Source organism: Osmerus eperlanus, chromosome 4 (assembly GCF_963692335.1).
Source record: "Osmerus eperlanus chromosome 4, fOsmEpe2.1, whole genome shotgun sequence".
NCBI classification, from domain to species: Eukaryota; Metazoa; Chordata; class Actinopteri; order Osmeriformes; family Osmeridae; genus Osmerus; species Osmerus eperlanus.
In genome coordinates this window covers 18,299,252-18,316,468 of record NC_085021.1, presented here as the reverse complement: position 1 = coordinate 18,316,468, position 17,217 = coordinate 18,299,252, and the positions used below count along the sequence as shown (strand labels likewise).

Genomic DNA, 17,217 nt, shown 5'->3' with positions numbered 1-17,217 from the left:
TACTTGAAACCTTTAGTTGACATAACTTCATCTTGAGTCAAAACTACTTAAATGTATTAGTTGATTAAACTTAAATAGCAGTATAAGTAACATACATTTTCTTGTTGATGTAACTACAAAACTAGTGAGATGTACTTACATTTATGAACTGATTGAAGACAAACCCCAATCAAGATGACATAAATTTAAAAGTTGCTTTAACTGCAATACTAGTGAGTTGTACTTACATTTATGAACTTATTGAATATAAACCTCAATCAAGTTTACATAAATTTACAAGTTAATTTAACTGATGTAATAGTTATTGGCACTTACCAATATCTTAAATACTCTTATTAAGATCTACTTACATTTCTAAGTGGATAATATTTCTCTTTTTAACCTGTAAAAACATTGCTCAATACATATTATCTGCATACATCACATTTAATTACGTCTAAGGATTTTATTTCAAAAGAGTAAATGACGAGCCTTTACACCAGAGATTTTGGCAGTCACAGACCAACAGTTTTATTGTAGGCCTACCTTTTTCTTTTTTTTTACTGAAGATGAAATCTTCACGTATAAAAAACAAACAAAACAGTAACAAGTTACAACTGTACCGACACGTCATCAAAATAACAAATCTGTACTGTTGAGGATTTTTACAGCCCTTTTCTGCATATATTATTTTGTTACCAATTATACTATGCACACATATTCGCAAAATACTTGTTATTTTAATGAATTTAATTTAGGTATCAATCCTAAAATTATTTCCTCCCCCAAATTTCTCCTACAGATTTGTATTGTGATAACATTAGTTGGCATTCAACAATTTGCTTTTACAAATAGTGCAACAAAACATAAAAAAAGGGATGCAGGGGGAAAACTAGTCTGAAAATATGCATTTCAAGTTGTAAATGACAACCAAAAATACACATTATATATAGGTGGTGTCAACTTGAAAAAAGAATAATTTGTTGCCATGCAACTATGTGGATTTACAAAAAGTGCATAAAAAATGATCAGTAAGTAAACAACCCAGAATTGTCTGTATTGCTGTCCCCCACATCTAGACAGTGTCTAAATCTTCTACAGCGGCCATTCACTTTACACTGATAAAGTGTCAAAATATAATGCCCATCCAGGTCTTTATTTAGTTAACTAGAATGAAGTTGGTGCTGTAACTTGCATGGTTTTCAATTAAGAGTCAATTTCTCATACCATGTCCACATTTGGTTGGCATTCAGATTATATTCAGTAGATCTTACATGTTAATACAATCACCTATTTTCATTCCACAAACCCATGAAGATGGTGACATTTGGTTGTTACCAAAACACAGTAAACTCTGCTTGAACTCTTAAACATGCACGGTTTCAACAACTTAATTTCTTACACCATGAACCAATGCAGAACCTTGCTTTGTTCAGATCGCAAACACCTAACCTTAAATGAGTCCATTTAACACTCAACAATGTTCACTTTTGCGTAAACTGTGCTTTTTAAGCTTACATTTTCTTCCTCAAGAGTCGGTTTTTTAAGCCATGAACCAAGGCAGAGCATTGCCCTCCACCAATGTCCATAAGCACCTTCTGAATAACTTCAAAAGTGTACCTAAGGCCCCTGGGGTAGTCGATGTTAAGGGCAAAGAGCAGACCCATCAGCAGTGCCACAGCAGTTGGGAAATCACTTAGGCTTGGAAAGATGATCTCTTCCTCGAGGACCACTGCGAAACGGACCAGCTCATCAATCTGTGCCACCATGAGGATGCCGACTGCCATTCCCTTTGTCCAGTCCTCCTCTGCATCTGTGACCTACACAAAGTGGACAAATATGTTAAAAATTTTTAAACCTTTACTGATACCCATGGGGAATTTCAGGTTTCATAACAACAGCAGTAACAGATACCAATATTAGGGAGTGCACAATTCTGCCATATTGGCCAATTCAATTTAAATAAATTCCCCAAAAATGTAGATAACTTATTTTGTGATCCATTAAGTATGGTTCAAACACTTGTGACAAGATATATTGGAACTTTTCTTTAATTGTAATATGAATTGGGAGAAGTATTACAAATAAAATCATGTGGGACATTTTTAAACAGATTAAAGTCAGAGTATGCAACATTTACGATAAATAGTCGATGATAGTCACACTAATAATCCCTCTCAATGATCACTTCTGCCGCTCTAGAATGTGTGGTGCTGGTTTATCTGGTGTGGTCCGGTAAGTTATTATTGAAAAACATACCTGTACTTTCTTGTACAGTGTGGACCCATCTTTTAAGTAGTGGGGGAGCCCCATCAAAACAACTGCCCTTTGCCTTTGGTTGGAACCCTGTAAAAATAATAAACATACAGATGGGATGTATTAGACCAGAAATCAGAATATAATTCTAAGTGATGTTATATATTCTACTTAAGTCTTCATACTTGTTTCAGTTCAGAAATAGTCAATATGTTCGGAAAAGATGGCTATTGGACTAAAATTAAATAAATAACTTTTCATTATAGAAGTATGCCAAAAGTTCTAGCTCAAAATGTGAGTCTACAAGAGGTTTTGAAACTATTGCTCTATGATCTGTAACACATGGGAAGGTTATGGACTAGATAGATAAGAAAAATGGATTAGGTAGATTTAATTGGCTTTGTGTGAACAGACTTATATCAACCAACGGACATCAATGTCCAGAGTCCTCAAAAGGCTGTTCAGCTCCACCAGACCCATCCTGGCCCTGTACACCCCAAGGAACCTCAGTAGATACTTGTCAAGGCCAGCGAAGAGGGAGTCTTTCAGGTCAACAGACGTAAGGCGAGCAAACTCTGCTTCAATCTGGTAGGCAGAAAAAAGCAAAGGAACACAAGCGGTTGGCTGTAAACTCAATTACTTTACTGTTGTTGCAGAATTTTTTTTTTTTTAATCAATGCATTCTTTATACCAAATTATTCATGACTGATATTAACCATTCTTAAATAAATTATTTAGCAAATCTTAAGCAATTTCAAATCTGATCCACCTAACCGCATCTGAAATAGAAAAATACTTTTACCTGACGTTCAGAGAACAGTGCCGGCCATCTTTCTCTGACATCCGCCACAGGTGGCTCATCCTCCACAATTGTTTTTCTCCGTAAAGAAAAAGTGCTGGTCATCAATCCTTTTATTTTCTGCCAATCAATTTTCCTTTTCTTCATTTCGGTGACCATCTCGGTTCTTTCCTCTTCGAGGGAACGTTGTGTTTTTCCCTCTGGGATGTCTGGCAGGAAATTGACTTCAGATTTTCTGGCCCTCTTAAGTTTTCCTTTCCCAGGTGTACCTGAAGAGCGCGAGTTGATGTTGAGCTCTGGGCATCCAGCCAATCGTAGCTTCTGTCTGAAGTTTCCCATTTTGAACTTCAAGCTAAATTTCCAACAGTACCAACCGCTGACAGATCCTGGTTCCCTCAGACAGGGATGTTTGTCGACGAGAGCTTGTGACACCAAGTCATAATCTTCACGTGTTGGGTATGCGTTGTGGACATAGATGGCTTCTGCTATTTTATCCAAAATGTCTGATTTTGTGTCTTTGGACACATCAAGAAGGGTTCCATCTTCATGGAAGGCTTCATTTCCTTTCTTCAACTTAAGTTCCACATCATACGAAAAAGTAGGGATGTCAAATGGCTGTGGCAGCTGACGGGTATGACTGGCAGAGGGGCTTCCCTCAGCGGATGTGGATAGGCTTGCCGTGTCTAAGGTTGAGTCTGTATGATAGGATTCAAGATTCTTGCTGTATACTTTCAAAGTCACTTTGTCCTTAGGCAGCTCTGACATGCTACTCAAGTTGCAAAGCTCATTATCGAACTCTGGATCTTGGAACTGCACCACCAAGTCACCTTCCAATCCAAGCTTGTTCTTCAGCATCAAGTGAAGGCCATCAACAGTCTCTGGCATGCTGTCAATTGTTATCCTCCGGATGTCGTCTTGGCTAAGGATGACGCGCAGCAACATGGTGAATCCCAACTAATAAAAAATAGAAATTATGTTACAAAAATGGTTGTGTCATGATCAAATATCATAAATTGGCCTATGGATATCATACGAGTAACTTCAAGGTGAAATAAAATGTTAAATTTGTGTTCTGCCAGACTATAAATTGAATGCCTTAATTAAACCCTATGAAATACCTGAAAATTGGTTTTCAAATTTTGTATATTTTGGCAGTAAAGCTTAAGGTAGAGTCAGCGATTCGGGGGAGAATGCTTATCATAATCAGTGAATTTCTCCTCACGATCTGCTACCTGTCCGTACTCTGTGCTGCAAAAAAATGCAGTGGGAATACAAAGCCTAGGCTCTATAAAGTGGCATGTTGCTAGCTATGGTGGCCCCTTTGTTTACATTACAGTTTACAGAACCTAGGCTGTGTATTACCATTGGATTTTACTATTGCTCACAAAGTACTGACATGTAGTAGATCATGAGTAGATATTCACTGACAAAACAACAACAAGGGTCAGGGTTAGTGTACAATTACAAGGATTCACATGACAATCAGCAAAATTATCACCTCAGTGCAGTAGGGATGCCTTCGGAGAAATCAGGTGTCTTCCTTGCACGGTGTAGGCTGACAGAGGGGCGTAGTGGTTCAGCTCTGCAGGTTCGACCACAACCAGTTGGAGATCATCAGCGCTGCAAACTTCAAAACATCTGAAGTGGTCCAGGTACCAGGCAGAGAAAGGTTGAAGAATAAAGAATGCCTTGTTGTCCACTACCACAATGTACAGAATTTGACAGAAATCAGGAAGTCCGCTTGTGCTTCCAAATGATACGTACATTCCCTTTACATATTTTGTCCCATGTATAAAGGCTGTTGTTGCAAGTGATGCACTGGTCAGATGACTGAATTTGTGCTGAATAGCTTGTCTGACTGAGGTTGACAGATTTTCAAGGGAACTGTATGTTGCTCTTTCTACTTCCACTGCTGGCTTGAACAGGCACGGCATGTCAAAAAAGTATGACAACATAAGTTGGTGTCTGTTGGCCAAGGATAAAACAATGTTCTTGAAGTTATTTAGATCACGGACCGCTTTCTTGAAAAAGCTATGTTTAGCTTCAAAGCGAAATGTCCAGAAGTCAACCACAGGTCCAAAGCATCGAATTAGACAGGGATAATGTTCAAGGAAATGATGTTTGGGTTTGAGTTTTACATCAGGAAACACTTCTATTAAAAGTGTCCTATGTTCAAAGATCTTTGCTTCCAAGTAAGAGAGGCTTTCTTCTGTGAAAGTGGACGATACCAAGATTTCAACAATGTCTTTCAGTTCGAGAATCACAGACCAAGCGTTATCATTTTCAGGAACAACATCACCAATAATTAATGGCAACAACCTTAACAGAGTCCAATTCTCATGGCCATTCCCTCCTATTGTTCCAACCAAATGAAAATTTACTGGAATTTTCTGAGGGCAATTGGTTTTGTCTGAGAACTTATAAGGAAAGTGCTGTATGGCAGTATTTAAATTATCTACAGTGAAATATTTCTTATCAATTAATTTTTTCAAACACAAACACAGCTCAAAGGGTACAATGCCTTCCAACAGGTCGTGCAAAAAGTCAGGTGGAAACCCTGTGATGCAATGAAAGTACTGTAGCTCATTTAGAACACAGTCCCTTTTTACCCCATTCACACTTTTCAAAGTCACATTTTCTTTAAGCTCAGAGAGGTCTAGGTTATGCGACTCTCTTGTTCTCAATACAAATGCACCACTTCTTACAGAACAAGTTTGAATATCTTTACGACTTGCAAGGCAAAATCTGCAAAACTTGTCCACATTAAATGATTCTTGAAAGCCAGCAAAAGAATGTGCCCCCAAATTATCTGATGAAATGTATAGTACTGTGCCTCTGACACTAGTTCCCAATCTGTTGATGTAAATTCCTTGATTTTCAAGCAATTTTAGGTCTCTTAGTAATGGTTGAACAATTGGACTGTAACCAAATGTTTTAACATCTTGACTTTTGCATAGGGCAGCCAGATATATAGTAGATAATGATGATCTGTCTCTTACAGGTAAATTAGCAATTATCCAATAGATGGCACACAATTTATGTTTTTTTCTTGATGTCCCTAAAGGATTACAGACTTCGAAATCATCAATATACAAGGCCAGAGAAATACTCAGATCTTCACCAGAAATAAGTGGATTTTCTTTACAGTATGATGCATCAGAAAATGATGTATAATGGCCAGATTGTGATTTTTGGCTTTCTTCTAAAACTCTGTCAAGTACATCACCCCTATTTAACAATACTTGAAGAACACCCAAGATTGACACATAAACAAATGTTCGTTTTGATGACAAATCTAAAACGAATTCAACTGGGTTAATAACACTGAAGTTTTCTTTGAAAAATGATAACCTTCTTTTGTCAGTTCCCAAAGACCCACCTTCAGAAAGACAGCTAAAATGATTAGCCTGGCACAAAGTATCTTTAACTATATTTAAAGTGTTTTCATCAATGGTACAACCATGCTGCCTCAATGCTTTATCAAGAGTGTTTTTGTTTAGCTCACCAACTAAAACACCAATATCCCTCAATTCTGTAACTATTTGCTGAACCGCTGTCTTTGAGACATGCAAAACTGCTTGCAATCGCAGAAATAAAGATGCAAGTCTTGCCTGAACTGTATCAGTGTTAACCTCCTGCTCGGTTATATTCTCACCCCCAGAAAATTCAGCGTCACTGATATCTGACTGCACTTGATCAACCAGGTGCTCCTCATTTACATTTGTTTGAATAACAAGCTCAGATTTCAAGTCTTGCAGTGTGACATTGTTATGAAAACGACTTTTGTGTGAAGTAAAGGTAGAGTAAACACTTGATTTGAAAGAACAATGATTTAAGGGGCAGGTAACAGTCTCTTTGCTTTTAAGATGTTTCCCAAGATGAGAGAAATACTGTTTTATAGTCACTGGATCATTGAAATTGCATAACTGACAGTTAATTTTAAAGTTTAAATGTCCAATAGGTCCATGCTGTGAAACTCCATGTTGTCTCAAGTGGTTTTTCAGAGATTGTTGTGATCGGAAAACTAGATGACAGTCACTGTAGATACAGGGCAATGGACAGTTTCTTCCAAAATGTCCATGGACAGCTCTATAATGTTCAATTATTCTTCTACGATTTTCTGAGAAGTAGGTACAATACTTACAAATCCACCGCATTTCCGTTTGCATTCAAAACATGTAGACCTGGAAAAAGAAAGAAAAGATAATTAGGAAAGATATTTGACTTTAATAAGCATTTTATATATTTCTCAAAGAAATTTACAAAATAAAAAACCTACATTTGCATTTTCAGCATGTAAAACTGGAAACAGAAGGGAGAAAAAAGGAGAATTAGGACAGATATGTGACTTGGTAGTTAAATAACCATTTCCTATTTACATACAACAGTACACATATCTCTATAATAAGTCTAAAAGTTCAGTGTAAAAGACAGTTAAGCTGATATTTATTTATTTGTATTTATTTATTTGTTAATGATTCTTAAAATGCCAGGGCAATTCATAACAAATATAGCACTTTCTCATTTCTATTCAAAGGGGCATCTTAAAGCATGACACGTGCACCGGTCTTGTAAACGGCAAAGTTCCATTTACAATACTTTAAATCTATTGGGAGCTATTGAAGACCGCTGAATAACGTTATGGTCCAATTCAACCTTGTCATGCGTGTGCGCGCGCGCACAGGTCCGCGGCCAGCCAAGAATAAATACAACACCACAGAAGCCTGAACAGCAGCCAATATCAGCAGCCCTGTTTGTAGATGTGCCCGTGACGTTCACAGCAGACTATGGCCGTCCAGCAGTGGTTTAAATTAAATAATAAAAAATAAAAAACAGACGCCAAGTCTGCCGTACTTTTACTGTGACCGCAAGATTAAAACCCCATGAAAATTGGATTAATAAAAACACGTGATTAAGGTTATTGCATAGCCTATTCATTCAAACAGGTAGCAAGGAAAAGCTCTCGTTTAGTTCACAAATGGCACTAGGAAATTGACTATTTTAAAAATTAAAATATGATGCGGTTGTTACTAACTCATGATTAAAATCAGCTCTGGCATCGCAGACTGGAGCGGAGACGTTGTTTCTGGTGTTTGAACTAACACGAGGGCGCTGTGTGTAGGCCACATTCCGGCAGCCAGTTTAACGGTGCCGCCTCGTGTAAAACGCTACCGCCTCGTGTAAAACGCTACCTGTTGAAATTTTTTAATTCGTTTTCTGCCACCAGTGACAATGAAAAGTACAACTTTCGATGTAAATTAATGTCATTACACTCGATATTTACTGTGCTGTCGAACATATATGTTTAAGTAGGCTAGCTAGTAAGCTAAGTGGTTAAGAAAAACTCTGCTCAGTGTAAAGCTTGCATTTTTTTCAGTTAAGTTTACAATTAACGAGTATCACGCAATACCAAACACATTAAATGTTTCAGAAGTATTACATGTATGTTTATAAGAATTTGCACTCACCTTCTGTCGAGTAAAAGAGTCCGCTCCGGTATCTCCTTTTCACTGCGCAGAAAGATGGCGGCAGTGCCTTCCCGTTCCCGGTGGATTCAAAGTCACGCAGGCACGCAAGTCGTACCACGTGACTCTCAGCGTACAACGTGATGACGCATAAACGACCAATTTTAGCCTGGTTTTTTAACTCAACTAGGTCTTTCTAGCTAACATAACATTGATTTTCAATTTGGTTAACTTCCATGTAGTTGAGGCGCTGTTAATTGCTTATTTGAAGTTATATCAACTTTCTACACACACCCATGTCATATTGACAAGAAAACATTTGTTAAGATAACAAAAAAGCGAAATCCGGGTTTACAGTGTGTGTGTGCCTGGGTCCGTGCTGTGTGTTCCCACCTCCTTCTCTCAGGTGGCTGTGTGATGCAGTTACACCGCTGTTGTCATGCAACACCTTGGACAGCTCACCTAGCTAAGCCTGGAGGGCTGTGGCAGAGTCACCCGGAGCTGGAGCTGCTGGTGACCCAGGCTGAGTCATCTCCCTGATACAAGCCATCACACAGGGACTAGGGCTGGAGGCACGGCAGGTCATGGCTGGTTGGAAGGCTGGCTTGAGAAGCGAAGGCTGATATGACCAGACATTGAGAGGCAGGCAAGGGGCCTCCAGCATTGACTGGCCGGCTGGTTGGTTGGTTGTGGGCTGGCTGGCTGGCTGACTGGCTGGTTGGTTGTGGGCTGGCTGGTTGGTAGGTTGTGGGCTGGCTAACTGGCTGGTTTGTTGTGGGCCTGCAGGTTGGTAGGTTGTGGGCTGGCTGACTGGCTGGTTTGTTGTGGGCCTGCAGGTTGGTAGGTTGTGGGCTGGCTGACTGGCTGGTTGGTTGTGGGCCTGCTGGTTGGTAGGTTGTGGGCTGGCTGACTGGCTGGTTGGTTGTGGGCCTGCAGGTTGGTAGGTTGTGGGCTGGCAGGCTGACTGGCTGGTTGGTTGTGGGCCTGCAGGTTGGTAGGTTGTGGGCTGGCAGGCTGACTGGCTGGTTTGTTGTGGGCCTGCTGGTTGGTAGGTTGTGGGCTGGCAGGCTGACTGGCTGGTTGGTTGTGGGCCTGCTGGTTGGTAGGTTGTGGGCTGGCTGACTGGCTGGTTGGTTGTGGGCCTGCAGGTTGGTAGGTTGTGGGCTGGCAGGCTGACTGGCTGGTTTGTTGTGGGCCTGCTGGTTGGTAGGTTGTGGGCTGGCAGGCTGACTGGCTGGTTGGTTGTGGGCTGGCTGGTTGGTAGGTTGTGGGCTGGCTGACTGGCTGGTTTGTTGTGGGCCTGCAGGTTGGTAGGTTGTGGGCTGGCAGGCTGACTGGCTGGTTGGTTGGGGGCTGGCAGGCTGACTGGCTGGTTGGTTGTGGGCTGGCTGGTAGGTTGTGGGCTGGCTGACTGGCTGGTTTGTTGTGGGCCTGCAGGTTGGTAGGTTGGGGTCTGGCTGACTGGCTGGTTGGTTGTGGGCCTGCTGGTTGGTAGGTTGTGGGCTGGCTGACTGGCTGGTTGGTTGTGGGCCTGCTGGTTGGTAGGTTGTGGGCTGGCTGACTGGCTGGTTGGTTGTGGGCCTGCAGGTTGGTAGGTTGTGGGCTGGCAGGCTGACTGGCTGGTTTGTTGTGGGCCTGCTGGTTGGTAGGTTGTGGGCTGGCAGGCTGACTGGCTGGTTGGTTGTGGGCTGGCTGGTTGGTAGGTTGTGGGCTGGCTGACTGGCTGGTTTGTTGTGGGCCTGCAGGTTGGTAGGTTGTGGGCTGGCAGGCTGACTGGCTGGTTGGTTGGGGGCTGGCAGGCTGACTGGCTGGTTGTGGGCTGGCTGGTAGGTTGTGGGCTGGCTGACTGGCTGGTTTGTTGTGGGCCTGCAGGTTGGTAGGTTGGGGTCTGGCTGACTGGCTGGTTGGTTGTGGGCCTGCTGGTTGGTAGGTTGTGGGCTGGCAGGCTGACTGGCTGGTTGGTTGTGGGCCTGCTGGTTGGTAGGTTGTGGGCTGGCAGGCTGACTGGCTGGTTGGTTGTGGGCCTGCTTGTTGGTAGGTTGTGGGCTGGCAGGCTGACTGGCTGGTTTGTTGTGGGCCTGCTGGTTTGTAGGTTGTGGGCTGGCAGGCTGACTGGCTGGTTGGTTGTGGGCCTGCTGGTTGGTAGGTTGTGGGCTGGCAGGCTGACTGGCTGGTTGGTTGTGGGCTGCTAGAAAGGGTGTCATCCACCTCTGTGTGTGATTGTGTGTGTGTATCCTGCAGCTTTAAACTCCTGCCCATGCCATCATCTCTCTATCCAGTGTCAGAGGAGCAGGGGGAGAGAGGAAGAGTGAGAGGGGAGGGGGGGGTCCAGACAGAGAGATCAGCTCTAAAAGGCCTGAAGAGGGAGGGAGGGAGGGAGGGGGAAGCAGAGAAGAGCAGAGGTGACAGTTGCGTGCCTGGGGGGGTTTCCCCTTGCACCCCCGCACCCCCTCTCTCCTGCTTGGTGGTCTCGTTGTTGTTTGTGTCCCTCCCTCTGTGGTCTTCTGCCTCTGTGTGTGTGCGCACGCATGTGTGCGTGTGTGTGTTCATTGCTAAAGGGAACTGGGGAAGCGATTAATGAGCTTAAACCTCTTCTAGCCCCATCTTCAACCCACCCATCTCTCCTCTCCACCCCCAAGGGTTAATGGTTCACTGAGCAGTGTCTAGGCCAGCCTGATGCATCCTGGGGCTGTTTGTGTGTGTGTGTGAGTGTGTGTGTGTCTGTGAGTGAGTGAATGTACGTGTGTGTGTGACTTTCCTTGTGTGTGTGTGTGTGTGTGTGTATTCTACTCCATTGTGTTCCTCCCTGGCCTGTCTGTCTGTGTGGTATCCTAGAACCAGTTTAGAGGCAGGTGACAGACTAGCGACACTGTTCCTCCACGCTATCAGTCTGATGGGAGCGCCACCGTGGCTCGTGTCCATGCTTTCTGCGGCTGGGAGCTGTGAACAATAGCTAGGCTGTTCCTCAACAACACACTGTTGGCTCAAAGTCTCCGCTCAATCTGCTATTATCACAGTAGAACTTATGTTCTGGCTCCTGACTCTGATCCTGTTGATTTAACACCCGTTCTGCTTCAGTGAGGTGGTGCGTGAATACGACTGTTCTTTTCCTCTTCCTCTTTCTCCGCCACTCCGCCTCAGAGATAGCAGACCCAATCGTCTGTTTGGGTCCGCCCCCCCCCCCCCCCCCCCCCCCCCAGGTACCCCAACTTGTGTTTGAGCCCCGCACACCAGCGAAATACGACCAAGTCCGAACGCTCATCCATCATAAAACCAGAAGAAGTGGTGTGAAGCCGTCTGCGAAGAGTCTCACTCGATAGTCTCACGCTCCTCTCAAGGACACACTGACGAGCGGCTCACATCCACACTGAGGGAGGCGCAGACCGCCCGTCTCTTCATAAGCTGCTCTTTAATGAGCTTGGTAAATAAGTGAAAGGATTCAGCTTCAACCATTGCAGAGCTGTGACTGCCCGCTAGGATGGATTTAACATCCAACTGCTCCAGTGTCTTATCGCTGGTCTGACGAGGACAGATAGAGAGAAGGATGGAGAGAGAGGATGGAGGGAGGGGATGGAGGGAGGGGATGGAGAGAGGGGACGGAGAGAGAGGATGGAGAGAGAGGATGGAAAGAGAGGATGGAGAGAGAGGATGGAGAGAGAGGATGGAGAGAGGGGATGGAGAGAGAGGATGGAGAGACGGGATGGAGAGAGGGGATGGAGAGAGAGGATGGAGAGAGGGGCCGTCTTTTGGAGAGCAGGACTGGACTCGTTTTCCCAGAGGAGGGAGGGAAGGTCAGGAAATGTCCTTGTCACTCCACACATCTGGCCACAAATATATCGCCCCTCTCTCTCAGAGAAAGAGGGTGTCCTCAGTCAGTATGCTGGTGGTGTGGGCTTGATTGAGTTATAGCCTTAGTTTCTGTCTGTGTTTATGTGTGTGTGTGTGTGTCTGTGAGAACTAGCCTCAAGATTCTGGAGGTGTTTATATGTGAGAGCTAGACTTAGTATTCTAGTATTCTCTAGTTGTGTAGGAGAGTTTGCTTTAGTATTCTGGAGATGTGTGTTTGTGTGTGAGTGTGTGTGATAAGCTAGCAGCAGAGGCAGAAGGGCAAAGCCCCTGAGGATCTCAGAAACCATCACCTTTTGGGAGAGAGAGATCAACAATAATTCTCAGGCTGTGGGAGGACAAGTGTGTGTGTGTGTGTGTGTGTGTGTGTGTGAGGAACATGAGGGCTGGTGGTTTCCAGTTGGTGCCAGGTGCTGGTTGTGTCAAGGTTCCACTCCCAGTGTTAAGGAGAAAAGAAGGTTCTTCACAGCAAATGTGTGCGTGTGTGTGTGTGTGTGTGTGTGTGTGTGTGCGTACGAGAGGCAGGAAAGCAACTTGTTACTGTAGATGTTATCAGCTGATAGGTTCAAAGCTGATAGTTGTTTTAAGAGTTGGTCTCAAATCTTTGACCCCCTAAACACACACACACACACACACAAACACACACACAAGACCAAACACGCTCCTGCTGCCCATGAACAAGTCATCAGGGCAGACTGACTCATTATTCTGATGAAGTACATCTAGTTACCTTCCTGTCTCTTTTCTCCCCCAGTCCTCATCCCCTCTTCCTCCTCTCTCTCTCTCTCTCTCTCTCTCTCTCTCTCTCTCTCTCTCTCTCTCTCTCTCTCTCTCTCTCTCTCTCTCTCTCTCTCTCTCTCTCTCTCTCTCTCTCTCTCTCTCTCTGTCTCTCTTTCTCTCTCTCTCTCTCTCTCTCTCTCTCTCTCTCTCTCTCTCTCTCTCTCTCTCTCTCTCTCTCTCTCTCTCTCTCTATCTATCTATCTATTAGATCAGCAGGCCTCCAGATGGCTCCCATAGAATTATTGAGCCGCATAAAGCCACTTGGGTCGCCCACAGACACAGACTATGGAATGCGTTAGGTTCATAAACACATATACACTAAAGGATGTTCACATGCACAGATATACACTATAGGATGTGTTAGGTTCATAAACACAGATATGCAGTATACTTTTCTACCATGTTGATTGCCTGTTTCATCTGGTTAAAAGCTGCTAAGTCAGACTTGTATTTATAGCTCTTCATCAGGAATCCCTGCTCCTCCACAAAGGTTATCATAAAACATGGGTATCCTTAACAACGTGCTGCTGAACCAGCTGGAAACAACGTGAGGTGAGGGATATTATGGGATGGCTATGTCCGGGTCTATAGGAGGGGGTGAAAGGGTATATAGAGGCGACGTGTTTACTGCAAGTCAGAGGTCAATAACGGTACCCAGCAGCAGGCCATAAAACTGCTCTCTCTCTCTCTCTCTCTCTCTCTCTCTCTCTCTCTCTCTCTCTCTCTCTCTCTCTCTCTCTCTCTCTCTCTCTCTCTCTCTCTCTCTCTCTCAGGAAGCACTTACGCACGTATGCACATACAGGTCCCCCATAACAATACCCCTGTGTGGATAAATTATTAGTTGCATTGTCAGAGTTAATCATTCTGCTTGATTCATGTATGAACAGTGTGTATGTGTGTGCGTGAACACAAGTGTTTGTGTGTGAGTGTGTGTGCGATGTGGCCTTGTTGGAGAGAGATACACAGCATAACCAAGAGTTATGTGTGTGACGTGTAGTAATTGTGACTACAGTAACATGCCAGTTTCAGATTGATGATCAGACATGCATACTAGGCGACCCTGGACAGGGAAACAATGGGCTTGGAGCCTGTAGATCACACAGCCAGGCCCGTCACGCACACAGGACAAACACACATGGAAGTGACCAGGGCCTCTGCACAATGAGCACTGCATTGACGTGAGCAAGTGTGTGTGAAACTGAGCGCAAAATCTCGAATGGCGACAGGCACACACATGCACACACAGTGCAAAGCTGGAGTAACCACCCGATAACGATATGGAGATCACAGAGTGAGGTGAACAGTTTTACCTTTACATCAGAGTGATAAAACCTATATGGCCAAATTGAATAAAATTGGCCTCTCATCATATCAGTGGATAGAAAGCTCATTCCTAAGTGGTTAACAGGCTGTCCCCTTGAACGAAGGGAATTCGGCCAGCATGGAGAATGAATGAGGACTGAGTCAGAGTATGTGGGGTCAGTAACCAGGCCTGTCAGCTGCTGCTGCTTCCATGTCCTCACATTCTAGAACTCAGGCCATGTTCTAGTACCTATTCTAGAACCCAAGCTAGGTTCTAGTACCCATGGTATGTTCTAGAACACGCCCAGCTTATATTCTAGAACACTAAAGCTGGCTGGGAGGATGGAGAGAGGGTGGGAGGGGGTGAAAATGGAAGTCCCCAGTGTTCTAGTCCCAGACTGGGCTGCTGTGGGCAACCTGAGAGCCGGCCTGCATCACATTCCTCTCCAGTAACCCTACACCTTCAGTACGGTGTGTGGTGTGTGTGTGTGTGTGTGTGTGTGTGTGTGTGGAGAAGGACACCTGGACTGCTTCAGACGGGCGTTTAATTGGTCCGTCAGACTTCCTCAGGTTCCTGAGCACTCATAGTCAAGCTAAACACCATAAATATCCTAAGTGCTTTTTAATTGGTCTAATGTATGATCCAGAATTGCTCTGTACTGTTATCAGTCAGTGTGTGTGTGTCTTAGTCTTCAGCAAGACACTCTATTTCAAGTTGGACAATGACAGATAGCCTCTTACAGTAATTCGGTTTAAAGTTTTACAGACACTTTTCAATACTTCATCAGATTTATGAACAGAATAAAGTCAAATAAAGATGGCGTACACAGCCAGCTAGTGGCAGCAGTAACAGTGCCTGTCCTGACTCCTGTGCCCCACCCCCTCCTGTGCCCCACCCCCAGCATCCCAGCTGCTCTCACAGGGAGAAGTACGAATAATGTTGTGACTGACTTGTCTGTTTTGAGCAGCAACTGCACTGTAGATTCCCCCTCTGGGAGCCATAGAGTGTATGGGGTGTTCAGTTGTGAGTCAGCAGACAGCAAACTGTGTATGTGTGTGTGTATGTGTATGCGTATGTGTGTGTGTGTGTATGTGTGTGTGTGTGTGTGTGTGTGAGCTCAGTTAACTGTGTTTGTACACAAACACGGATTCACTACAGATGTTTCTCCCCCCTCCAGACAGAGAGTCTGCTGTGTTTCTGACTTGGAGGATGCAGGCTGGTTCAGACTGGTGCTGCCTGGAACCTGGTGGTTTGATATGAGACGATGAGCCCTGATTGGCTGGTGCGGGGCAGCAGGCACACCCAGGTCTAATCCCTGTGTTAACCAGAGAAGGGAAAGTCCCAAACAACACATCTTAAATAGTACGTCTGGTTCCACATAGTTGTTAACCACCTTTTATGTGCTCTTTTAGGAGACCCGCTATATATTACATATTATAATATTTCCACAGAAGAGGTTCTGGGTAATGTCAGAGCTCAGTGTGGCCCAGAACAGTCACATGCTGCCGCTAGTGTGGAGACATGGGATAGTTTCAGTGTTTCCCCTAGGTTTACAGCTTTGGGGGGGGGGGGGGACACCAACCATGTAGGGACAGAAATGACATGCCGTCGTGTAAATAAGATAAATAACATAAGTTCGTTTTTAGTTTTTAATAACAACACAAACATTTAGTTTGTTTAATAAAGAGCAAGCTATAGACCTGTTTTATAGGAAATGTAACCTTAAATGACTTATTTTGTGATCTGGCGATATATATATATATATAAATAAAATAAAAAGATTTATTTTAATTTTTTATTATTAACTTGACCTTCCAGGGGGGGGGCGGGGGGTGCCGTTGGGGGGGCGGGGTCGGGGGGCGGCCCCCTAATATAATGGTAGGGGAAAACACTGAGTTTAGTGCATGCTAGTTCCTTATCTGACCAAACCACAGCGTGTTGGAGCCACACTGAGCAGCCCCAGTGACCCACTGGCCCCCCTCACCCCTCAGGTGTCAAGTCAGGACCCGCTGGGGCGTTTTGTTCCAAACTTCCTTTGTGAATTTCCTGAGTTGTGATCTCTCGTTGGTTCTCAGCTGTGTCACGCGCTGAGTCCGCGCTCCGTCCCCGCGTGGGTGTGGATGGGTGTGGACATTCTGGACCAGTCACAGCTTGACGTTAACCACTGGCAGACAGGGTTACCTTCACACGCAGCCAGTTGCTACTCTCTGGTCTGTTAGAACCAACCCTGTGTGTGTGTTTTCCGGGCCTGATTGGTCGGTGGTTTGACAGCTCGGGCACCCTCAGCTCTGCTGTGTTTACCAGAGCTTGACCGATCAACACCTCCTGACACCTTCCTGTGTGTGTTGTGTGTGTGTGTGTGTGTGTGAGTGTGTGAGTGAGTGTGGGTGTGTGAGTGGGATGTGTTGGGAAACACAGGATGCCTATAACACACCCTGGCTTTGATCAATCAGTGAAGCAAGCACTATTGTCTCACTCTACTGAAAATGGGTTAGGTATTGACTTGCATAGATGTGTTAGGGTTAGGGTGTGTATGTGTGTGTGTGTGTGTTGGTCATTCCATCCCGGCAGGAGCTCTAGGCCCTCTCTAGTCACCAGGCCTTGCTAATGATCAGTGATCAGCACTGTAGCACAAATCCCACTGCTATCAGTGGGCTAATTGTGTCTACTTGTGAATGCCGTAGCTGTTTTCTGCTACACACACCCACACATACACACACTAAAACACACACAGACAGAACATAATTCAGACATTCTACACACACCTCTGACCTGTGCTCACACTGGGG

The 17,217-nt window shown here is 44.4% G+C and overlaps 1 protein-coding gene across 3 annotated transcripts; it reads right to left on the bottom strand.

Annotated features, from left to right (window-relative positions):
* Nucleotides 1-563: 563 nt before the first annotated feature.
* On the bottom strand, nt 564-8,841 carry LOC134019208 (sterile alpha motif domain-containing protein 3-like). Of its 3 annotated transcripts, none has more exons than XR_009929982.1 (8): nt 7,314-8,841; nt 7,179-7,218; nt 4,799-7,072; nt 4,533-4,672; nt 3,038-3,988; nt 2,668-2,820; nt 2,239-2,325; nt 564-1,799 (listed from the first exon to the last, which is right to left on the bottom strand). XR_009929982.1 is itself a non-coding variant. In XM_062459855.1 (8 exons), the coding sequence occupies exons 5-8, from the start codon at nt 3,974-3,976 to the stop codon at nt 1,494-1,496; spliced, it is 1,485 nt and encodes a 494-aa protein (XP_062315839.1). In that variant the 5' UTR covers nt 3,977-3,988; nt 4,533-7,072; nt 7,179-7,218; nt 7,314-7,336; nt 8,503-8,821; the 3' UTR covers nt 572-1,493. The 3 variants fall into 3 exon arrangements, 2 of the variants coding, with proteins under 2 accessions (XP_062315839.1, XP_062315841.1); XM_062459855.1 differs by having other exon boundaries at nt 572-1,799; nt 4,533-7,072; nt 7,314-7,336; nt 8,503-8,821; XM_062459857.1 differs by lacking the exon at nt 4,799-7,072 and having other exon boundaries at nt 572-1,799; nt 7,314-7,336; nt 8,503-8,821.
* Nucleotides 8,842-17,217: the final 8,376 nt, after the last annotated feature.